The sequence below is a fragment of the Temnothorax nylanderi genome, unplaced genomic scaffold (assembly GCF_030848795.1).
Source record: "Temnothorax nylanderi isolate EJ_2023f unplaced genomic scaffold, tnyl_v1.0 TNYL_tig0258_pilon, whole genome shotgun sequence".
NCBI classification, from domain to species: domain Eukaryota; kingdom Metazoa; phylum Arthropoda; class Insecta; order Hymenoptera; family Formicidae; genus Temnothorax; species Temnothorax nylanderi.
The window spans coordinates 14,235-39,991 of NW_027249320.1; the positions used below are offsets into that span (position 1 = coordinate 14,235).

Consider the following 25,757-nt stretch of genomic DNA (forward strand, 5'->3'; position numbering starts at 1 on the left):
ATTTTGTATTTCAGTATGAAACTTTACAGAATTTTTTGGGTGCAGCGTTGAGATCTTTTCCCAACATCTGTAGGATTTCATCATTGGTGACAGTTATTTGTCACTTCTGTTTTTTCCTCATTTTTTGAGGTTACCGTTTGAGCCCCACTGACTTCAGTGGCCTCAGTGACATAATTCACCAGGACCTGCACTTCCTTATGCTTATTTTCCTTATTGGAATCATTTTGCTCTAAAAGCAAAGAAAAAATACATACCAACCTTGAGACGTTATCATCATTGTTTTTCGTATGGAAAAACTTTGACGCTTGCAGAGTTTGTGTTGAACTTTTCGTTCCGTGACCCCTCCTTTATTAGGAGTGCATTACTTATATGGAATAAACACTTTTGTATTCCTTTATTATGAGTGCGTTACTCGTATGGAATAAGCACTTTTATTACCTTAAACCGGAGACAGCTAGAGAGGAGTTAATGGGGTAACACTTATTGTGTGCATTGTGAAACGTCGGTTCTTATTGAGCCAATTCACAAAAAATACTCTGTGTCATTGTCGTATGGACGCCGACTCTCAATATTCATGTGGAATAATTGAGATTTAACCTCCTTATTACTTTGAACGGAGGCAGCTAGGGAGGAGTTAATTGGGTAACACTTATTGTGTATTGTGAAAAGTCGGTTCTTATTGAGCCAATTCACAAAAAATACCCTGTGTCATTGTCGTATGGACGCCGACTCTCAATATTCGTGTGGAATAATTGAGATTTAACCTCCCTAACCTTTACTAGCTGGCCGCGGACATTAGTGAGGTTATCTAACTAAGATTGGATTTTTGTGATTTCTTCTCAGTTCCTTCACTAACTCTTTTGCGGTCTTTTAAAACGTGATCGAGAACGCCTTCTTTTCCTTCTAATTTTGCTTTAATAATAATATTATTAAGCAATTTTCCTCTCACGTGCGAACCCTTGATCACAACAAAACATTATGAAGAAGAGAAGCAGACAGCGCTCACAGGAGGCGCGGAGAGCGCCACATTCAAATTTTAGTACTCTGAAGTTGTGAATTTTGAGCATAGCTGACGCTACTACAAGTAATCATCTTTGAACGAGACGTCTATAGTATAATTTATATTATATGTATTGTGTAATAATAGTCTAGTTAGGGATTTCCGGGCTTATTGTCGTGCGAACTAGGGAATAGGGGGCGCGTAGAGATACGTGTGGTAGGTGAGAAGAGAGTAGCCAAGATGGTCGACAAGACAAGACGCCTCGTGTACTAAGCTTATAATAAAGACTTTGAATAGATACATAACATGGTGGCAGCGGTAAACTGAAGCTCTACCGAATAAGTGTGAGAGGAAAAGTCGATTCAGTCTGTAAAGTGCATCTAAAATGGCTAGCTCTACACATATTCCCTTGCCGGAACGGTTTCCGTTCGACAATTCCGCTTATTGGGACACATACAAGTCTATGTTCGATAGATATTGCACAGTGGCTAATGTTACAACGGATAAAGTCAAGGTCGACTGTTTGCTATACGCTATGGGTTCAAGGGCGGAAGAAATCTACAATTCATTCACGTGGGATTCGGAAGACGATAAAACCGTTTATCCCTCGGTGGTTCGCAAGTTTACGGATTACTTTAACGGGCGTACGAATACCATCTATCAGCGTGCATTGTTTAATCGCCGTATGCAAAAAGAAGGTGAATCCATAGATGATTTCATAACGGATTTACATAAGCTGGCTAAATACTGTAATTACGGTGATACGCGTAAAGAAATGATACGTGATAAGCTTGTGGTTGGAGTTTGCGATATAAGACTCTCGGAAAAAATGCAGTTACAAGATAACCTGAACTACAAGAAAGCTCTGGAAATGGCTAGGAGCTACGAAACGGTCTTACGGCAGAACCGTGAATTACATCAGGACATGACTGCAAACGCCACCTCCATTAACCGTGTACAATCAAAAGGGAAGAAACAATCCTCAGAGAAAAGTAAGGCTGGCGGCAAATCTTGGAAGTGTTATTTCTGTGGCGGAAACAAGCAGCACAAGCGAGATTCCTGTCCCGCGCGCGAGTCAGAGTGCAATAAGTGTAGTCAGATCAGTCATTGGTCTAAAGTTTGCAAAAAAGGACCGAAGACCGGAAATTCTTCACTGCCAAACGCTAAAGTTAATGCAGTAACCGATGACTCGGACTATTACTTCGTCGGAACGGTGAAGGAAAACGACGAGAGTGCGCAATGGGAAGAAATCATCCGCGTCGGTAATATACCGGTAAAGTTTAGACTCGATAGTGGCGCTGACGTGACTGTTATTAAAGATCGCTAGTTTGGGATAAATATTTACGTCAGCAAGGTTATAAACTCGTACCAGCGGACAAAAAGTTAATCGGGCCGTCAGGAAAACTTTTAGAAACGGACGGAATGTTTAAAGTGCGGTTAAAATTTCGTCAAACTGAGGTCAGCCGTCACATCTATGTCGCTCGCGATATAGATCAGTGCTTGTTGGGCCGAAGGAAATGCGTCTCTTTAAGGTTAATTGCGCGGTGCAGACAAGTTGCTGCCGCGATCGACCCCTTCATAGAGTTTCCATCATTGTTTACCGGGCTAGGGCTTTTAGCTACGCCTTATAATATTAAGTTAAAGCCGGACGCTAAGCCTTATTGTTTGAATCAGCCTCGTCGCGTACCCTTACCTTTGATGTCTAAATTGAAGCAGAAACTCGATGAAATGCTTAAATTAGGCGTGATTAAGCCCGTGAATGTGCCGACAGAATGGTGCAGCGGAATAGTCATTGTCAAGAAACGCGATATCGACGATATTCGTGTGTGCGTGGACCTAACCTTCTTAAATCGCGCTGTGGCTCGGGAGAATCATCCTATGCCGGTTCAAGAATCTTGGAGGGCTTGGAAGAAGTGGCTAATCATCTCGATGACGTCATAGTTTGGGGCAGAGCTCGTGCCGAACATGATGCTCGTCTCCGTCAAGTACTTAAAAGACTTGACGAAAATAACGCGACTCTGAACAAAGCAAAATGTGTTTTCGGTGTTCAAGAGACTAAATTTTTGGGACACGTAATTAGTGCTAGCGGTATTTCTATAGATCCAAGCAAAATCGACGCTATTACAAGGCTAGAACCTCCAAAGTGTGTGTCCGAGGTAAGGTCATTTATAGGAATGGTACAGTATTTAGGCAAATTCGTGCCGAAACTTTGTGACTTACTCGCACCTATGTATGAACTGCTTAAAAGTGACTTTGAGTTCCAGTGGCAAAGACGTCATAGGCAGGCTTTTTCGGAGATTATCCAAAAGTTAACGTCAGCACCCTGCCTTGCTATTTTTGACTTATCACGTCCAATTGTATTAACAGCAGATTCATCTTTTTATGGGCTAGTCGCAGTCCTACGTATTCAAGAAACAAGTGGAGCCTGGAGACCAGTGGCATTCGCTTCTAGAACCCTGAGTGATTCGGAAAAACGTTATGCGCAAATTGAGAAGGAGGCCGTAGCGTTAACATGGGCTTGCGAAAGATTTCATGAATTTATTTACGGCGTACATTTTAGTTTAAAAACTGATCATAAACCTTTAATTCCTTTGCTCCAGGAGGAAAACGAATTACAACGGAACCATTCGATGAATTAAGTCCTCGTCTGCAACGCTTTAGAATGAGACTGATGCATTATGATTTTGAGGTGTTCCACTCTCCAGGAAAGGAGATAGTAGCGGCTGATTATTTGAGTCACGCGCCAGTGAAAATCAACTTCGTTCAAGCTTCGGACTTAGAAGAAGAAGTTGAAGCTCATGTGAGTATGGCTGTACAACACTGCGGCTTATCGGATCTGATTGTGGCTAAATTATTACAAGGTCAACAGATCGACACAGTATGTCGGAAACTGAAATCTCTTATCGTCTCGGGATGGAGTAATAAGGAAAAATTGGAGGCAAATCTCAAACTGTATTTTCAGTATCAAGATAATCTATCCATTAATGAGGGATTAATTATGTTCGGACCTCGAGTGCTAGTGCCGGTTAATCTAAAAAAGGAGGCTTTGGAAGCGCTTCATTTGGGCCACCAAGGTATTGTCAAGTGCCGCGAACGCGCGAAATCTAGCTTGTGGTGGCCAGGCATTTCGAGTGACATTAAGCAAAAAATCGAACAATGCCGTATTTGCGCCGAGCATAGACAGAATCGTCCTGAACCGTTGTTGTCTTCAAAGTTTCCTGACCGGCCGTGGGAAGTTGTTGCCATGGATTTTTTTAAGTTTAAAGATTGTTGGTACCTCTTAATAGCTGATTATTATTCTTGGTACCCGGAACTTTATAAGGTGCGAACGATGACTGCCAGAACTGTGGTGCAATGTTTGACTGATTGTTTTGCCAGGCATGGAATTCCATCGGTGCTTCGCAGCGATAATGGACCGCAGTTTGACCCTTTGAAGACTCGAGAATTTATTGAGTTCAAGAACATTTGCTTTCAATCACGTCACCTCGTCTCCTCATTATCCGAAAAGCAACGGCTTTATAGAGATTATGGTAAAGACAGTAAAACTTGGTCTTGCAAAAACGGGAAACATGTGGTTATTTTTGATGGAGTATTGGTCGACACCTTTGGAATGCGGATTTACCCCTAGTGAACTGTTGATGAGACGGAAGATTTGTTCACTATTGCCAATTCATTCGGACAACTTAAAACCTACTTTGATCGACCGCGAGTTGCTGTTACAACGGGAAAGTGCCCGAATCAAGCGGCAGAAAGTCAACCATGATGGAAAACACTATGCGACAGAGTCAGTTCATCTCAGAGTAGGGGATGAAGTTTGGATTAAAGACATTAGAATGTGGGGAGTCATAAAAGAAGTATGCCCAGAGCCGCGTTCGTTTATAGTGAACTGTGCCAAGGGTGATTTCCGTCGTACACGCTCACATTTGATTAAACTGTCACCCTGTGAGAGTAAGGAACAAAACGACGACAGCGAGGTTGAAGAAGATAAAGAGGAAAAGCCTCTAGTCATCAAGGAAGATTCAGAGGAAGCAGCGGAAGCAATTCCAGAGTCAATGAAGACAACATCAGATGCCAATCTTCACCAGAAAGCAACACCGCGTCGCGGAACTCGTAACCGGAAACCTCCCGAATTCTTCCACTCTGACCCCAGATTTAGTAGTTATAAAGAGAGAAGCACGACTAAATAAACGTTCTATTTAAAGAAAGGGGGATGTTGTGTAATAATAGTCTAGTTAGGGATTTCCGGGCTTATTGTCGTGCGAACTAGGGAATAGGGGGCGCGTAGAAATACGTGTGGTAGGTGAGAAGAGAGTAGCCAAGATGGTTAACAAGACAAGACGCCTCGTGTACTAAGCTTATAATAAAGACTTTGAATAGATACATAACAATATATGCATTGTCTATATATACATATAATATTATAATAATTATTTTATTATATAAAATAATTTGTACATTCAGGATAAAAGTATCTTCATTTTACAATTTTATTAAATAACGCACGCAACAGATATTTTTTTAAATAAGAGATGCAAAAATAAATAAATTTTTGAAAAAATTATTCGTTGCGGTTAAATACACATAAATGTTCTTATTATAAAACTTTGCACACATGTAGGAGGGGGGGGGGGTAAAAAGATGAATTTAGAAATTTTTTGTTGCTGCCAAAAAATGGTTCTAAAGGGTGAAATCACCCTTCATATGTAGAGCGGCTTTTTGTTTTTCTCGATATATTTCGGAAAGTATTTAAGATATCAAAAAATGTTTCAAATAAAAGTTTTATGGTAAAAACATCTTTATTCAACCACATTAATAAAATTTCAAAAAAAAAAATTTTTTTAATTTTTAATCAAAATTTTGTTTAAAAAATTATTTTTAAAAAATATTATTAATGTTGTCGAATAGAGGAGATTTTACTGTAAAACTTTTATAAGAAACATTTTTTGATATCTCAAATATTTTTCTAGATATATCGAGAAAAGCAAAAAACCGCTCTACATATGAGCAGTGGTTTCACCCCTTAAAACCGTTTTTAGGCAGCTACAAAAAATATCTAAATTCATCTTTTTACTCCCCCTACATATGTGGAAAGTTTCATTAAAATCAGAATTTTCCAGTTCGCGAGGTTCCCTTGTGAGTGACCTTCAGAAGGTTTTAGCCCTTGGTCATTGTTTGTTAAAAAGTTATTAACAAAAAAATGTAATGAATAAAATGTAATTTTCTGACACCGTATATAGATTATATGCTTTCATATTACATTCTTCACTAAGCATAAGTTGTCCTTGATTACCTTTCCTACTGTTGTTGACACTTACTGCCTAATACAGCATAAAGTGTTTGGACATTGGACATATATGCGGGGGGATCACGTGTGCGTGGAGGAAAGTCAAGAATTCTTCCCTCGCGAGTGAATCAAGTGAAAATCAGGAAATAACAGCTGGGCCCCCACAAAAAGATCAGGAATTGGAGAGAAAGTACTGCAGAACGATAGGAAATAAAGGCAGCAGAATCGGAAGAGAAAGGAAGGAGAAAAGAGGAAAGGAAATTTCCAATAAAATTCCAGGTTAGATTGCAACGTGGTCAGAAGGTGACGGCGGAAACAGGTAGAAAGGAGAGAGGGAAGCCAGGAGGCGAGTCAAGCGATACCTGAGGCTAGATAATTGGCCAATAAGGTAGGAATACTATAAAGTAACGGAAAGTAAAAGAGCCGATAATTCAGAAAGTGATAAATGAATACAGGAAACGGACAGGAAGAAAAAAAAGCGGCTCAGTCGGCGAAGAAGAAACAGAAGGAGAAGGGAAAAGAAACAATTGTGAAATTTTTGAGAGAGAGAGCTGGAAGCGTCGGGTCAGAGACATCAATAAGCAAAAGGAAGAGAGAAGAAGAGGAAAGAGCAGAAGCGGAGAGAGAATTATTAGGAAAATTTGAAAAAGCGAGGAAAGTATACAGATCTCCAGTCAAGAAGGAAGATACAGAAGTCTGTACAGAGGAAGACAAGAAAATGGGAGAAGAAATGAAGGTGCTAACGGAAGTTATGAGAGAGATAAAAGAAGAACTCAGAAGAACGCGAGAGGAGTTAAGGGAAGAGATAAAAGATCTGAAAGAACAGTGGAAAAGAAAGGAAGACGGCTGAGAAGAAAAGGTGGGAAGAAAAGATAAAGGCGGTGGAGAACAAGATTGAGAATATAGTCACGGGAGAAGATGGAATCCTACAGGAGAAAATAAAGAAATTAGAAATGCGGGAAGAAATAAGAGAGAGAAAGGAAAAGAGGAACAATATCGTGATAAAAGGATGGGAGGTTGCACAGAGAGAGACTCACTGGAAAAGGCGGTGGAGGAAATGATAAAGAAGGAGCTTCTCGCTGATGTAACAGTAATAGAAGCTTTCTGGACAAGAAGAGGAACAAATATGGTTACAGCAACGCTGAAGGATAAGGAACAGAAAAGGATAGTTATGATCAAGAAGAACAACTTAAAAGGAAAAAACATAATCATTGACAACGATCTAACCTGGAAAGAAAGGCAGATACAGAGAGAAACTCGTCTGATAGCAGAGACGGAGAAGACAGGAGGAGCGAAGGTAAAAATCGGCTACAGAAAGTTACAAGTAAATAAGACGAAATTCGTAAGGAAAGAGAGAGAAGGCCTAAAGGAGCAAAAATTTTGGAGCAGGCAGAGCTCTGCGGGCCCATAAATGGGCGGGCAGAGTGCAAAGGACTTGACGCGGCTGCTCCTGCGAGCTCCGCGAGAGCGGAGCTCGTGGGAAGAAGAGCTGCAAGAGGGAAGAAGATCAGCGCGAGAGAAGAAGGAAGAAGACGAGACAAGCTGAGAAATAAGAGAAATAATAAGAAGATAAAGATAAGTTTTTGGAACGCCGCAGGCATAGATAATAATGATGCACAATTTCGGGATTACATAAAGAAATTCGATATAATTGGAATGATGGAAACATGGATTGAAGAAAAGCGATGGAATAGAATAAAAGAACATTTGCCGGAAGAATTCAACTGGACGTGCGACTACGCCAGGAGAGAAAAAAGTAAAGGAAGAGCTATAAGAGGAATTATCACAGGAATAAGGAAAGGCATCACGGAAGAACAAGAGGGAGGCGAAAAGAAGAATATGGAGGGCATACAGGTAAGAAGAGTGAGATTAGGCAGAAAAACTTGGAATATAGTGACGGTATACAATGGAAACGGAATATCAGAAATCATGGAGAAAATAAAAGAATTAATTCCCGAAGAAAATGAAGGAAACCTCGTGATAGGAGGAGATTTTAATGCCAGAATAGGAGAAAAGGGAACGATGGTCCGGGGGGATGATAGAGATGAGATAAGGAGAAAATCAAAGGACAAACTAATAAATGCAGAGGGAAGGAAGTTTCTTGAAACGATAGAAAAAAGTGGATGGGATATATTAAACGAGAACACAGAAGGAGACGACGAGGGTAAGTTAACCTACATCGGCGCGAGAGGATCGTCAGTGATAGATTATGCAATAGTAAATATAGAGACAAGAGGAAAGACCAACAGGATTATCGAAGAAAGATCAGAATCAGATTATTTGCCAATCTGTGTATATCTCCTACTTGAAAATGAGCTCCAATTGACGGGGGATAGCTCTTGGAACTGCACACGCAAGCAAATGTGGACGGAAGAAAATAAAAAAATTCAGACAGATATTAAAAAACACTGAATTTGTAGAGTCAGGATTGCAGGATTCATGGACAGAATTGAAAGATACGATAAAGAGGGCAACACAAGAGAAAGAGATAAGAAGAAAGAAAAGATAAATAGGGGACAAAAAATGGTGGAATAAAGAGTGCCGAGACAGAAAAAAAGAATTAAGAAAAATACTCAGAAAAGCAAAAAAGGACGAAAGACTTCTAGAGGAACATAGAACTAGAAGATGGCAATATCAAAGGTTTTGTAAGGAGAGAGAGGAGAAATTTAGAAAGGATGAGGAGGAAAAAATTAAGAATATGAAAACAGAAATGGAAGCATGGAAATATATTAATATGGAAAGGAAAAGAAGAGTAGGTATTTCAAAAAAGATAACGAATGAAGAATGAAACAGCATTTTATGGCACTTCTTCAGGGATCAGAGGTCAGAGGAACTACAGAGGAAGACGAAGTAGGAAAGATGAGCAACACGGAAGAAAATATTACAATAGAGGAGATGGAGAACCAGATAAGAAGATAAAAAAAGAAAAAAGCGGCAGGGGAAGACGAAATAAAAAATGAGGCATGGCTATACTGCACAGGGAAAGTGAAACTTAAACTGTTAGAAATCATTCAAAGAGTATGGAAAGGAGTAGGTTTTCTGAGAAGTTGGAGGAAAGGAGTAATTGTCCCTATACATAAGAAAGGGGATAAAAATGAGGCTTCAAATTACCGAGGAGTCACATTATTAAATACAGCATATAAAATCTACGCAATGATATTGGAAGAAAGACTAAGGAAGGAAGTAGAAGAAAGAAAGGCTTTACCGGAAACGCAGGCAGTATTTAGAAGAGGACGAGGTACAATGGACAACATCTATATTTTAAACTATGTAATAGGTAAAGAAATACAAAAGAAAGGAGGCAAAGTGTATGCATTCTTCGCGGATTTGAAAGCAGCATTCGACAGAATAAATAGAAAGAAATTATGGATAATAATGCGGAGAAAGGGAATAAGCCATCACTTAGAAGAATAGAAATGAAGAAACAACCAACACAGTATTAATAGACGGGAAACAGACAGAGGAATTCTGGACGGAATTAGGGGGTAAGACAAGGATGCCCACTAAGCCCTACACTATTTGCTTTATATATTGCAGATATAGAAGACGTGCTGAGGAGGACAAGCGGGGTGATAGGAAGAGAGAAGTTATGGAGTTTGGCATATGTAGACGACATAGTACTAGTTGCGAAAGATGCGAACAAAATGAAAGAAATGCTAAGGAGCTTTGCGAAATTTTTAGAAAGAAGGGACTTAATCTTAAGTGTGAAAAAGTAAAAAATTATGATATTTAGGAAGACAGGAGGAAGGAGAAAAAAGGAAAATTGGCTCTGGAATGGTAGGTGTGGTGTTTGGGAATTACAGTAAGCAACGCACACCGGTATTAACCCGGGACAATACTTTATTACACGCAGATTTACAATATCCGGCCGAGACCTGCCGATCGCATGTGCCGTAACGCAACTGCTCGCGCTCTATCGACGCTCGCTAGATTGGGCCCGTCGGCTCACTCACACCTTCGTACGCATATCCATGGTGTGCGCGCGCACATCCACATTCGCAGAAACCACAGTAGGGAAATAGAAGAAGTAGATCAGTTTAAATATTTAGGTTACACGTTACAAAGGAATAATAGACCAGATAGACACATAAGAGAAACGGTTAAAAAGGCCATAAGTGCTATGAAACAGGTATGGGGAATAGGACAAAGAAAATTCGCGGGAGATTTCAGAAGAAGGATATGGATGTTTAATCACCTAGTAAAGAGCATTTTAATGTACGGAGCGGAAATATGAGGGTGGATGAATATGCGGCAGTAGAAAGATGTCAGGATAAATATATAAAATGTTCGTTAGGTTTAGATTGGAATACACCGGGATATATAGTTAGGGAAGAAACAAAAACGAAGGTACTGCGAATAGAGTTAGGGAAAAGAGCGTTAAATTTTGAGGAAAAGATCAGGGAAAACATATCTAACAGAATACTTAAAGAATGTATGATTGAAATAGAAAAGATCAGTCTAAATAAGACCAGATGGGAGATAGACAGAGGAATGTACTTTCGTAGGAACGGTATGTCCGGGGAAGAAATAAAAAGAATAAGAGAAGGAGAAAGAGATGTCACAGTTAGGTTAATCTAAAGAGATATAGAAATTCAGAAACAGATACAATTTAATAGAATACAAGAGTCTAGATTTGGGAAAAGATATAAAGAACTTTATATTTATTCGATAGAGATACCAGAGTATTTAAGAAAACCAGGAAAGAAGGACCAACAGAAAATTATAGCAAGGTTTAGATGCGGGAACGAAGAGTAGTAATTTTTGGCGAGATCACGAGGAAAGACTTTGTAGAATATGCCAAAAGGAAGTTGAAACAATAGAGCATCTATCAAAGAGATGTAGGGAACAGATAAGAAGTAACATGAGCATGGTGTAATTACTGACGGGGAAGGGAGAAGGAATTACCTGGATGAAAAAGATTATTAAAATAAGAACAGAAAATATAACTAAAGACCAAAGAGCGTTTTAGAGTAAAAACCATATTAGGGTAGAAAAGGCGTAACAATAGGCATTAAAGTATGTATAATCTTTATGTAATTCTGTGCATTCGCGGCGTCTTTTTGTTTTTTGTTTTTTGTTAAATGCGGACTGTGATAGCGATATGTCATTATTGTAAAATTTTATTGTAATATTCCTTTTCAATGCCGAAAGGCAAGAAATAAACAGTTTATCTATCTATCTATCATTGGACATATGCTGTAATTTAATCTTCAAATTAAAAATTACCATACACACACACACACACACACACACACACACGCGCGCGCGCGCGCGCGCGCGCTCACACTTCTTCGTTAATAACTTTTTAACAAACAATGACCGAGGGCTAAAATCTTCTGAAGGTCACTCAAAAGGGTGACCTTGACAACATATGTTAAGGTCAAGATCATCGGAGGGTGGTCCCATATACTGCATAATTACCATAATTAACATCTGCAGTTATAACTACCGGAGGTCCCCCCGTTAGCCCTCGGCGGGGGAACAGGTGGAAAGTTCGAGGTGGTAGAAATAGGGTCGAAAACGGAGCTGAGAGAAAGGGTGGAGGTGCAGGATTGAAGGAGGGTATGAAGGAGGTTGAGAGGAAGCTGTGGCATTGGAGGTGAGGGTAGAATCGAGGTGAAACGGCCGGAAATCGAGGGAGAAGAGGAGAGTTAAGAGTGAGGTTAGAATGACGGCGGGAAATTGGAAGGAGGACGCGGCGAGGAGGAGGGTAGGAGGGGTACAGAGTGAGTTGTGGAGTTGAGTGCAGAGAGTGCGGATATGTGAGAGAGCGGGAGCGAAGAATTGATAGATCGAGACGGCATGAGAGTGTGGCGATATATCGATGGACGGCGGAGACAGATTGAAAGACCGAGCGGAGCATTGAGCGGGTGAACGGAGAGGCGAAGGATCGAGCGGAGCGTCAAGCGGTGCGAGCTGAGAAGGGTGGATCGGCCGCCGCGGGGCAGGAGAAGAAGATGAAGGCGAAGAGACGGAAGGGTAGCAGAGAGGAGGATTTATAGTCGGCAGCCCAGGTTACAAGACGAGGGAGTCGAGCGCCGAGTGATAACATGGAGTATCGATCGGGCGATCGATCGATATGACGCGAGACGGAGGGTCTGCAATGGTGGCGCGACTGGTGAGGAAGGGAGATGTGAGGCGGCGCGACGGATCGATCGATCGAACGATCGAGGCGAGTTGAGGGTCGAGGGCGGTGGAGAGGAGGGGAGGCCGGCTGCGTGGAAGAGAGAGAGAGAGAGAGAGAGAGAGAGAGAGAGAGAGAGAGAGAGAGGGGGTGAGAAAGCGAAGGAGGAGAGAACAAGTAAGGAGAGGAGGTGCCGAGCGCGCGTGAGCTGAGAGATCGGCCGCCGCACGGCAAGAAGACGGAGGTGGCTACAGAAGGAGGTGGTGGGAAGAGAGGGGGAGGGGGGGCGAGGAAAGAGGAAGGAGGGACAGGATTCGGCGGTGGAAGAACGATGGATGGGAAGGTGATCGAGGGGAAAACCGGGGGTAGGAACCAGTGCCTGAAGAAGTGATAAGGGTGGACAGGGTGGGGGGATAAGACGGAGAATAGGAGTTACGTGTGGCATGAGCTGGGGCCCGAGTTAGCGGTGTTCAGCGAAGGACGTCAGGACAGTATTGGGGGGAACGGCGGAGGACCGAGACGGGTGTCAGATGCCATAGGGGGTGGCACTGCGGCGGGACGTCGAGGCGACGGAAAAGGAAGAGGGGGGGATAGCAGAGAGGGTGAGGGAGGGAGGAGGGAAGGGGAGAGGGAGGAGGTTATCCCTGTGTTACAGAGGCGGGAGCGGTGAGGAGGCGGAGAGCGGAGGAGTCGGAGCACGGAAAGAGGGTCCCAACGAAAGCTCAACGGAGGAATCGACTAAGAGGAGGAAAAGGAGAGGCAAGGTCCGGTCCGAAAGGGTGGGGGATGCCAGGATGAGAGGCGGGAGCGGTGAGGAGGCGGAGAGCTGAGGAGTGGGAGCACGGAAGAGGGTCCCAACGGAAGGCCAACGGAGGAAGCGGCCAAAAGGAGAAAAAAGAGAGGCAGGGTCCGAAAGGGTGGGGGGTACCAGGATGTAAAGGGTCGCACGCGGCCAGGTCGGGTATAAGGGGATGGTTTTTTGTAAAGGGTTGGGTACGTCCCTGGAAAACGCCAGTATTGTGTAAAAATTTTATGTATGTGGATAAGCGAGGAGGTGGATGTAAAGGTTTGGGACCGTTCCTTAAAAACGCCTTGCAAACCCTGCGGGGACAAGCAATAAAGAGATACATACATATAACTACCGGCGTAAGATATCGTGTAAACGTTAGTTAAATCCGGTTTTATAACACCAGTTGTTGTTACTCTACATCCGTTGACGAAGAGACGTAGACTTATAAAGCCGGTTGTAAGGAAACGTGAAAACGCTGGAATATATTTTATAACTACAGGTATGTTATTAAATCCGATTAATGGTGGACGTGTAAACTTAGTCAGTGATTCGACGTCAAAGACGTTGATCAATTCGATTTAACCAGCTGTCAACCTCTTCGACGTCAAATTAACGTTAAATCGACGTCGCCTTTCTGACTGGGATATATGTATATAGTCAAAGGTCCTACAGTATATGTTACGTGCACTATGGGTTAAAAATGGCGCCCATCGATAAGAATCCATTCCCTTTCAGCGGACTCCCTCTCAATTAGGTGCCACGAATCGGGGCCACTTTTTCTACTCGCGTGCTATGAAGTTCGACCTCCTTGCCTCTTACTTCGTGGCATGTACTTTGTAAGTTATAAAGCGAGGTCCTGCCTACCGGAGGAGGTGCAGGAGGGAGGGCCGAAGACCCCCCTTGCACTCCCCGTGTGTGTGTGTGTGTGTGTGTGTGTGTGTGTGTGTGTGTGTGTGTGTGTATGGTAATTTTTAATTTGAAGATTAAATTACAGCATGTGTCCAATGTCTAGACACTTTATGCTGTATTAGTACATATGTATGCGGGGGAGGGGCCACCGCCCCTTCCCCGTAGGCAGGGGCGGGTAGGAGTGGACCTCGGTTTGCGTGGAATTTTCAGAAAAAAGAAAAAAACGGGTTTTAACTTTCCACGCAAATTACTTCCCTAAGTAATGAAAAAAATAACATATTATTACAGCATATACAAATTTTAATGTCAAACTTTAATTTGTATCTTAACATTTGTATCTTATCTATCTAAACTAATACCGGTCCCACACTTTTTTCTTGCGTAGATTTACCCAAAAAGACCTCCCCTACAACATATTTGGCGATAAAATTGGTGAGGTGTAACCTTTTATGCATATTTACCATAAAAATTTTGAAAATGTGAAAAACGGATTATCGGATTCGTATAAAGTATCGAATTTCCCCATCAAAATCACTTACCGGTAGATTCGCAAGAGTAAAGTTCGATGAAAGAGTAGAAATTTTTGAGACATTAGAAAAATTATTTTTTACCATCAAAAACGCTTATATCGCACTAGAAATTACACCATAACTCTGAATGTCACCAAATTCCGTTGACAACACTGGCACATAAAGACGTATTTACAGTACGGCAAGTTTCTACGATAAAAAATTGTCAAAAAGCCTAGTGTCAAGTTTGCCCCGGTCCCTCCTACTCCTTTGAAAAAATTCTTAAAAATCCTATGTTGTACATAAAAATGTTCAAGCAACAGTTTACAGTGGACAGACTTAGGCTTCTAATTTTTTCAATGTTTTTTTCGAAAAAGTTAAAAAAAAACTCGAAAAAAATATAGAAGCAAACGCCGGCCCACTCTGGGTCAAAGCTTAAAAATTTTGATATCTAATATAAGATTTTAGAAAATTTTTTCAGATTTTTTGTGGCCAACGATATGTCGATTTAAAAAATAATAAATAAATCAGATTTAAAAAAAAAATCTTTAAAAAGTCAGTGCATTTTAGAGTTGGAACAATAACATAAAAAATCGCGGACTAAATCCGAGAGGTCCAGGGTCAGACCTAGCTCGATTTGGCATGAAATATCCCCCCCCCCCACACACACACACACACACACACACACACACACACACACACACACACACACGCGCGCGCGCGCGCACAAGCACACATCTATGCATAAAAAATGGCGATGACTTTTATATGACCTTAAAAAATCAATTTCTTCAAAAATTGATTTTACCTACACACATACAATATACACAGGGTGTTCCATTTTAAGTAATACAGTCGATTATCTTGAAAATAAAACGTTTTCGGGAAAAATGTTCCATATAAAGTTGTAGAGTTTCGAGGGGGACAAATAATGGTAAAATCAATTTTTGAAGAAATTTATTTTTTAAGGTCATATAAAGATTATCGCCATTTTTTTAAATGAATTGTATGATTTTTTTTACATAATATGATTCTTTTATTTATTATATCTATATATAAAAGTATTAAAGAAGAATTGTAAAAAAATTAATAGTTTACGAGATATTTTATGTTTTATTCTGGCACATTTTAAAATATAAAATATCTCGTAAACTATTCATTTTCTGGTAACTGCACCTTAACACTTTTATGTACAGAATATAATAAGAATATGTACAGAATATAATAAAATAAATCAATTAGTTCTCATACAGCACAAAATGTTTTCAAAAAATATTTCTGAATATTTCTATAAAAATATTGCAAGAAACATTTTAAAATGGTTTTAGGAATGTTTTAAAAAGGTTTAAAAATCTTTTGTGGTAACATTTTTAAAAATATTTTAAGAATTTTTTAAAAATATTTTTATGATAAAAATGTTCTTTTTTATCACCCAGACAATGTTTTCTTAAATATTTGAAATATATTTTTGAAATATTAATTCAAATCTACATATTTATTTTTTTATAATCTCGGTTCAAAATATTTAAAAAATATTTTAAAATTTATTATTGGCTTATTTATAATCTTTTTTCAAATATTTGTAAAATCTTATGAAATAGTCTTAATTAAGAAAGATGCATGGTAGCGCATCTTTTCATGCTAGTTTGCAACGACGCCGCTAGACGACGCATAACGGTAAGACTAACTCGTAAGTAAATTTCTGTTGGAGGCTAATATAAGTAGGCCTCCGGCGAAGCAAAATCATGACATTCGTTCATTCGTAAGACATATCTTTGCCAGCAATACAACGCAAAGCTCACCCAACACTGTTGTGTGATGAAATAGAATATAGATATACAAAATAATATTTTTCAAAGTAAAATGTAATGATGTATATTTTTCAAATATTGAAAAAATCTTTCAAACGTGAAACAATTATTGCTAATTGGGTTAAACATATTTTATTTTTGGAAGCAATATTTCTAAAAGATTTTACAAATATTATTGAATATATTTATTTGCAATCTTTTAAAAATATTTTTGAAAACATTTTTCTGATATGATCTGGCGGACATAGAAACATTCTAAAAATATTGTTGTGAATTATTTTAATCTTATTAAAAAATATTTTAAAAATATTTTGTGCTGTATGGGTTTAAAGAAAACGCATTATTGCTTTTAAAAAAAGACATATAGTTGCATATTACAAAATGGATAATTTTTTTGGATAAAGTATTTTAGAACCTACGTTTATACATAACATTTTTTTCTTATTTCTGCTAGAACATACTACTAAAGTTTGTCCGGAAAAACTTAAGACACTATATATATATATATACAGGGTGTCACACACCCCCACACACACAAACACACACACACATTTTAATTTACCCACCTCAAAAATTTTTTTATTCTTGATTGTAGAAAAAATGCTTCAGACAAAAATTGTTTGGTTTGAAGAGGGACACATGATTCTTACGTGAGTCATATCGTAGAAGTCGTTTTCAAGAAATTTTATAGGCGACTAATTTCTTAAATAGAACTTTATTTTTTTCCTTGCGATAAAAGTTGTAGATCTCGTCGAGACGTTTTTAAAACACTATAAAACACTAAAACACAACTCTCTTTTATTAAGGATTTCCTGAGATATTTTAAATTTTGTCATGATATTTTTAATATAAAATATGAAATATCTCATAAAGTATTAATCCACTTTTCGATGACTTTACCTTGATACTTTTATACTTTAAAATAATGAAAAAAATTAATTGTTAAAAAGGAACAAAAAAAAGTATTTTAAAAAATTTGACTGTATTTTGTAAGCGCATTCAATTATGCAAAATTGCAAATGTAAAAATTAATTTTATTGTTCGCTTTTTTTCATTATTTTATGTACAAAAGTACAAGGTAAAGTAATCGAAAAGTGAAGTACTTTACGAAATATTTCATATTTTATATTTTTAATATAAAATTTAAAATATCATGACAAAATTTAAAATATTTTATTAAATTTTTAACGAAACAGAGCTTGATTGTAGTGTTTTGAAAATGTCTTGACAAGATCTATAACTTTTATCTCAAGGAAAAAAATCAAGATCTATTTAAGAAATTAGTCGGCTTTTAAATTCTTGAAAACGATGACATCTACGATATGACTCATGTAAGAATCATGTGCCCCCTTCAAACCAAACAATTGTTATCTGAAGCATTTTTTTCTACAATCAAAAATAAAAGTTTTGGGGTGGGTAAATTAAAATAACTCACCCTGTATATACATATATGTGCACATAACAAAGAATTTATACTCGATAAAGCATAAATTATGGTATTCAACATACGTATGGTTCATTTTATTTGTTCATCATTTTTTCAATATACAACGAGCAATCCCCTAAAACTTTTGCAAGTTAGTAAAAACTACATCCTTGATAATATACTATGTCAAGGAATATACAAGATCAAGAAAAGCGGTAAGGTATAATATGCAATTATACTCTTATTTTGTCGACTTCCTTGTTATGGTATTTTGATTCGCGAATTTTGAAACACCCTGTACATACACATATATACATACATACATACAGAATATCCTAGACTTTGGGTGACAATAGTTAACACTAACAATACAATAGTTAACACTCTTGAGATCATTTCGAGGTAAAAATCTTAATATCAAAATGTCAAAAGTGTAAAAGTTTTTAAATAAAAAAAGTGTTTGAAATTGACTCAAAATGCTTGAAATTTGCGTCGTGTTCAACAGGCACGATATACAGCACTGTAGTAAAGATGTCCTCTTATGTAAATCTTATTCTCATATAATTTTGCATACTTTTTTGTTGTAATTGCGTCTTAACTTTATCCGTAAACATTTATAGGCTGATTATTAATTAATTAAAGCGTGGAATGTTTGAATAAAAATAATAATAAGATACAAATCATAATTTTGTTGAAAGTATTGACTTTGAAACACAATACATACCGAACTATCAAAGATGTTACATAAAACATATCATAAATGAATGACGTCTCTTACATTTTCACTATCGTATGATATATGTATCCAAGCGCTTTTAAACAATTTGATTGGTAAACTTTAAACATTTCTCATTTAAAAATTATTATAATTTAGTGTTAGAATTTTTATCTTAAAAGGACTATATAGGAATCTGCCATTAAGGATGTTATATAGAGCTTGTCAAAATGCTACGAAGTTGATGAAAATTTAATATCATATTCTGTATTCTCTTTCAAAGTTCGGGCCCAAATTTCAAATCGATTCAGATCGACAATTTAAATAAAAAGTTATTAATTTTTGAATATCCGAGTTTTACAAAGAAAAAGTGTAAACATTAAAAAATGCTACCAATATAATAATATTTTACACACAAGTAGATCATCAACAAACAAAAATATAGCAAAATTTGAAACAATTTACAAAAATTTTTTTTGAAAAAAAAAAGTAGTAACAGTTATTTACAGTCACTAAATCTACGTTTTTTACATTCTATTAGATTTGCCGTAACTATTTATGTACCTACATTTTTTTGTCTTTGGATCCCTGGGGAATTAATATATCGGTGTTTTTAATATTTCCTGTATACTTTTAGTTAGGACAGTGCCTTCAGAACATCTTTAACCATTGTTACGCTAAATCAAGGATACTCTATATACACATATGCGCGTTTTTTTGCAAGCTAAATAAAAAATTATTATTTATGAACAAATATGGACAAATAGTAGATAATCAGAATCTATATAATATGTAATTTTAAAAAACATATTTAGGAATGTTCACGATGAAATTTGTTCAACTTTTTTTATTTTCAGTTTTTTTTGCAAAGTGGACAAAAAACGATTATTTATGAACAGATGTGGACAAATTGTGAACAATTAATGCTATATCAGCTATATCAATTTTGTAAACATTTAAGTCATTTTGTAAAAATTTGCATCTTGGGATGCCAACTTCACAAACCTATTAATTTCGATATTTTTATAGACAATAAATGAGCGATTCTTTGGTCCTCTCTTATGTTTCTAGGAAAATAATATGATAATTATTTTAAACTTGACTGATATTAGTAAATACGTTTCTCGTAGTCTCAATATCAAATAATTGTAAACATTCCTCCTTATTATAACTTGTAAATATTAATAAGCTTCTGATTTGATTTATTACAATCGGTTTAGAAAGAAAGTTTAAAAAAAAGTTTCATTATGATTAGTTCGATTATGGCAATAGTCTAATGTTATAATTATTATAAATGCTATCTATTCCACATGTCTTTATATCAGGATCTTCACGACACCGACTTTCAGAATCGCATTTTTTCATTTAATTTTAAATTGGCATTGTATCAAATACAAAGAAACAAAACCAAACTTTTTTACGACGTTCATTTATAAATAAAGCTATTTTTCCAAGCCATGGACAATTAAATATGTATAAAAGTGCGCAAATTAGAAACTTGCACATTGCTTCCTCATCATTACAGACCGCTACCATTGCTCCTATTTTATTTCGCTCAGAAAGCTCCTCTTGTGAGGAAGCTTGTATTTTATTTCATGCATAATTTATTAGTATTTATTAGTTTGGCTTCCTCAGGAAGTCTAGAGAAAGCTTTATGAGCGAAATAAAATATGTAGGAGCAATGGTAGCGATCTGTAATGATGAGGAAGCAATGTGCAAGTTTCTAATTTGCACACTTTTTTAATTTTAAATTTAACCTTTTTGCTTCCTCATAGAGGAAGCTTTGTTTTCGTGAATTTCGTATATGAACCTTCGATTGCATTTAAGTTGGGTTTAAGTCAACCAAATTTAAAAAAATTATATATGAAATAGGGGTAGAAGAAACCAACGAAGAGATTGGTTTTTGAGTTTTTTCTGCCAATATGTTCAGATCGTTGTAAAACGTCGAAATATCGCCTAAAAAAAAATGTCTGTGTGTGTGTATGTGTAGATTTAATGTCCGTGGTTACTCTAACTTCCGCAAATATTGAGATATCGGGCTGTTTTTTTTTTTTTAATCGATAGAGTATCATTCAAGGAAGGTTGGTATTGAATTTGGCGATAATCGGTAAAGGGGTTCTTTTTTAAAAAAATTTTGAATTTTTTTAGAAATGTCCGTGGTTGCTCTAATTTCCGCAAATATTGAGATATCGGGCTGTTTTTTTTTTTAATCGATAGAGTATCATTCAAGGAAGGTTGGTATTGAATTTGGCGATGATCGGTAAAGGGGTTCTTTTTTAAAAAAATTTTGAATTTTTTTAGAAATGTCCGTGATTGCTCTAACTTCCGCAAATATTGAGATATCGGGCTGTTTTTTTTTTTTAATCGATAGAGTATCATTCAAGGAAGGTTGGTATTGAATTTGGCGATGATCGGTAAAGGGGTTCTTTTTAAAAAAAATTTTTACTTTTTTTAAAAATGTCTGTGGTTGTTCTAACTTGCGCAAATATTGAGATATTGGGCTTAATTTTTTTTTAATTGATAGAGTATCGTTCAAGGAGGGTTGATATTGAATTTGGCGATGATCGATAAAGGGGTTCTTTTTAAAAAAAATTTTTTTTAATTTTTCTAAAAAAATTTTCAGGGGTTTTTTTTTTTTTTAAATTTTAAATTTTTTTAGAAATGTCCGTGGTTGCTTTAACTTCCGCAAATATTAAGATATCGGGCTGTTCTTTTTTTTAATCGATAGAGTCTCGTTCAAGGAAGGTTGGTATTGAATTTGGTGATAATCGGTAAAGGGGTTCTTTTTCTCTTAATGTCTTTTTTTTCGATAATACACATTTTTTATATGGAATTTTTAATCAATATATTTTACTTTGTCTTGAGTATTTTCTAACTTCGCTGTTTACTCACTCACAGTCAAGTTCGCTCACAAAGCTTCCTCTATGAGGAAGCCAAAACAAATAAATACTAATAATTATACATTGAATAAAATACAAGCTTCCTCATAGAGGAGCTTTGTGAGCGAAGACAAGTTTCCACTTGCACACTTTAAAACTATGAGGAGCAATGTGCAAGTTTCTACTTGCACACGTTTTACTTGTTATGAATTGATAGAGGGTCAGCTTTGTAGCACAAGGGTTTTACAATCGACGCAATGTCAAATTAATGTTGACTTTGGGAGTTCAGGCTACATGGTCCATACATGAACTTTGCATATGGACCTTTGATCACGTATAAAGCTGGGTCTAATCAACCAAATCTTAAAAAATTTATTATTATATATGAAATAGAGGTAGAAAAGAAGGGGATTCGTAATCCGGAGATATACAATGAATACATGAATAGATATACATGAATCCCGCTAGGCCACTGAGAATTTCTCAACAAAAACGCTGCCCCCCCATCTAGCGGAAAGAGGTATCCCTAGATGGAAAAACTGGGCTCCGTCTTTCGGAAGAGACGTTAAACCGTTGGTCCAAAGGAAATGGTAATGGGAATGGATGAATTGAATAGGGTTGGCACGTCCCTTTAAAAAAAAACGCCCAAAGACAGGTTGCAGTCGATACGTCCCTTCAAAACGCCCTTTAAGGCCCCCTCGGGGTAAATAAAGTACATATCTTTATCTTTTTTAGAGGTAGAAAAGACTGAGGAATATAATAGAATTATAAATAGCCCGATATCCCTCAAAATTGGGAGAAGTTAGATCACTTACAAACATTTCTCAAAAAATTCAAAATTTTATAAAGAAAGAACCTTTTTACCGATCATCGCCAAATTCAATACCAACCTTCCCCCCTTTGATGATACTCTATATAAGATTATACGTACAACTTATACACTTTTTAAGTAAAAATCGGTAACTCCTTCACCGATCCTCGCCAAATTCAATAACAAACTTTACTTAAATGATACTCTATTCATCAAATAACTTAAATTATACATTTTTTAGGTAGAAATCGGTAACCCCTTCACCGATCCTCGCCAAATTCAATAACAACCTTACTTAAATGATACTCTATCCATCAAATAACTTATATATTTTTTAGGTAGAAATCGGTAACTCCTTCATCGAACCTCGTCAAATTCAAAACAACCTTCCTTTAATGATACTCTATATAAGATTATGTATAACTTATACACTTATTAGGCAAAAATCGGTAACCCCTTCACCGATCCTTGCCAAAGTCAATACCACCTTTAATGATAAGGGAGCCCCGGTCTCCCCTACTCTATCCATAAAAAAATAAGCTCGATATCTCAAAATTTGCGGAAATTAGAGCAATTACGTAGATTTTTTTTAGACAGAAATCGGTAACCCCTTTATTATTAGCAATTTTTCTAATTTTGTATATTCTTTAGTTTTTTTTACCCCTATTTCATATACAGTGTTTCAGGGTTAAATGTCTTGACTTAAAATATGAACTTAGGACCTCAAAACAAGAAAAAATGTTCCTCTGGAGGTATGCCCGTAAACGCTTTGTTTAAGACATATTGACATCTAAACATTTTTATTATAAAATTTTATGAAATTGTTCCTGAAACAGGTCCTGACATTAATTCTTTACAACGAATAATTATTCAAGCATGTAAAACAATAGCAGCTACTCACAAGTACCGCTCTGCTACGGCTGCCGTCATAGAAAGACGCCAAGCCTGTCACAATGTTCCTGTCAAAAATTTCCATAGTTTAAAGAAATCAGATGTAGTATCAATGGATATCCAGCTCATAATGCATTTATAGCCTGTATTAAATAATGTATATATTTCATAGTCTTCTCCTTTATTTGATTTTACGCTACCGCATGATTTTTGTGTTCTGAGAAGGACTATCAAAGCAGTCATTTATAATAATATTTCTACATATATTATATTATATATTATTTTAAAAATAAGAGAATGTATTAGAACTGCATATGCTAATATTAATCAGGAAATTGTAAGAGAAATCAAGGAATCAATCACTTATCATCTACAAAAATGTATCAAAGGCATCATGTTGAGCATTTTTTAAAATAAATTTTCTTTACCAATCTTTCTAAAATAATTATTTCATTGCCTATGTCTCTGTTCTTATACATTTCTGGATTTGTCATACTCAAAGTCACATAAAAGTCGAATCATACTGTTATAGATCATCACTGGATTGATCTTTATTTTAGCTATTACAACACGATAATGCTGTCCTATTTAAGAAAATATGGATAACCTTGAAATCTCGAAAAATATGACCTTGAAAACAATTTTTTTGCCTGTCATAATATTTGCCCCTTCAAAACAATATAAACAAATAATACATATATATATATATATATTTGACATTTTTTAGTATTATTAAAAACAAGTAAGATATTTAAAATGTTCAAGTTAAGTGGAATATCTTTAACATATACACCCAGGTAACTAAATTTAATAAAAACAAATACACGATGTCTGCTACAAACTTTGTTGGCAAAACAAATCAGTATGAACATAACAGAATCCTTCAACAGAATATAATAAAATTGACTGCAGCACTTACAATTAGTACACTTCATTTAAATGAATTATGAAGTGACAGATTCTGCTCGGTTTCTGCTGGAAATTTACTATCAGATTATGTCAATAGACTTTGCTGGCACAACATAAGATTAATTAACGCTGTTGATACTACAATCTATCACAATATTCTGTTTGAATTTGTTGGCGAACTACTAGCATATTGCTAGTCTTTTGCTTACTAAATATTTATATGTATGTACCATACGCACGCGCATACACACACGTACTACATACGTCGTGTACCATAGAAAACTTACAATGCACTGTCATGAAACGCGTACATAACGATAAATGTCACACTAATTTTCTCCACTTTTTCTCGACTTCTTTTTTGCAGCGTTTAACAATGATAATAATAATTTGCACATAGGACGCTGTAATTAGTATCACACACTATCAGGGCTGCTGGTCTCTTGGTCGCAGTCTGGCTCGAGTTCTTCTGCCTCACCCTCGTCACTTTCGCTTGATGGACTTGGCTGTTCTAGTTGATATTGATTAAAGCTGTGCCTTGATGCGTGATTTTGGTGCTGATGATATAGCAGGTCATGATGATGGTAGCAATGGCCCCGATCATCAACCACTCGCTGCGGCGATAACTCGTTGATCGGCATGTTATGCGATCGTCGGCGCAGTCTATGGTGACAGATCAGACAGAACATCAGGATCACCAAGATACTGCCGACCGCATAGGCTATCGGCATTGTGTAGCTGTCTGCCGGTATTGCCGCGACACCTGCAATTCGCATTATGATATGCATCCGCATATACAAATAATTCTACAGGATATTTTTTTTAAAAACGGTCCAAAACTTTAATAATATATAGTATTTAAGGGGATCCTATAGTGGCAGTAATTACCGACATTTATTTTTTTAAGAAATCTTTGAATTGGCTTTACAGAATTGCAAAATTCTTTTATAAAATTAAAGTACGCACAAAAATCTAGGGCAGAACACAGGATTTCAAACAAACCGATCAGAAACAAAAAAAAATTAAAAATTTGAGCACATACAGCTGTCACCTGACGACAATATTTGTTTAAACAAAAATACTGCAGTTTATATATACAAAATGATACCCAATTGCACTAGGGACAACATGTAGAAACAATATCGTGCAAATAGAACTAAGATTCAAAGATTTTCTTTAATAAAGTTTTATTAAACAGAGGCACATGCAGGTTGATAGGATGAGCAGTATTGCGTGTAGCGAGAATGGCGTAGCCATCGGACAAGGACAGATATCAATAGTTAGACAAGGACGGATATAGGCCAATAACATAGAAAACAGGATTAGAAATGTTGACATTATTCAGGAAGTTCGGCCTTCGCTATAGGATCTCCTTAATAAATAAAAATATCTAATTAACATAAATCGAGAAAAGTATATGTTTGTTCCGCCAATAAGTGATTAACAAGAAAAACTTTATTTTTAATCAACAACATTTGGCAATGTCGTGACAATTCGACCATTGGTTTTGGTCGGATTAATCGTCACGTTTCGACCATGGAATTTGGGTCGAATTGTCACGACATTGCCAAATGTTGTTGATTAAAAATAGAGTTTTTCTTATAAATCGAGAAGTTAAATCTTATCAAAGATATAAATAATTTGCGGTTTTACTAATATAGATGACTCGCTTGCATTTTAGTATAAACCCTTCATAAAT

At 36.8% G+C, this 25,757-nt stretch overlaps 2 protein-coding genes across 3 annotated transcripts in view; one reads left to right on the forward strand and one right to left on the reverse strand.

Moving 5' to 3' along the window:
• The first annotated feature begins 1,385 nt into the window (after window positions 1-1,385).
• Window positions 1,386-2,327, forward strand: LOC139780025 (uncharacterized). The gene has a single exon (XM_071718553.1). It carries the CDS (start codon window positions 1,386-1,388, stop codon window positions 2,325-2,327), a length of 942 nt encoding a protein of 313 aa, XP_071574654.1.
• A 7,779-nt stretch (window positions 2,328-10,106) lies between these two features.
• LOC139780034 (uncharacterized) overlaps window positions 10,107-25,757 on the reverse strand; it is a 200,439-nt gene continuing 184,788 nt past the window's right edge. For both annotated transcript variants that reach the window (XR_011720085.1, XM_071718562.1), the window contains exon 4: window positions 10,107-24,821. Coding sequence is in view for 1 of the 2 variants with exons in the window: in XM_071718562.1 (XP_071574663.1) it covers window positions 24,475-24,821 (347 nt within the window). In the remaining variant the exon portion in view is untranslated. The remainder of the gene's footprint in view (window positions 24,822-25,757) is intronic.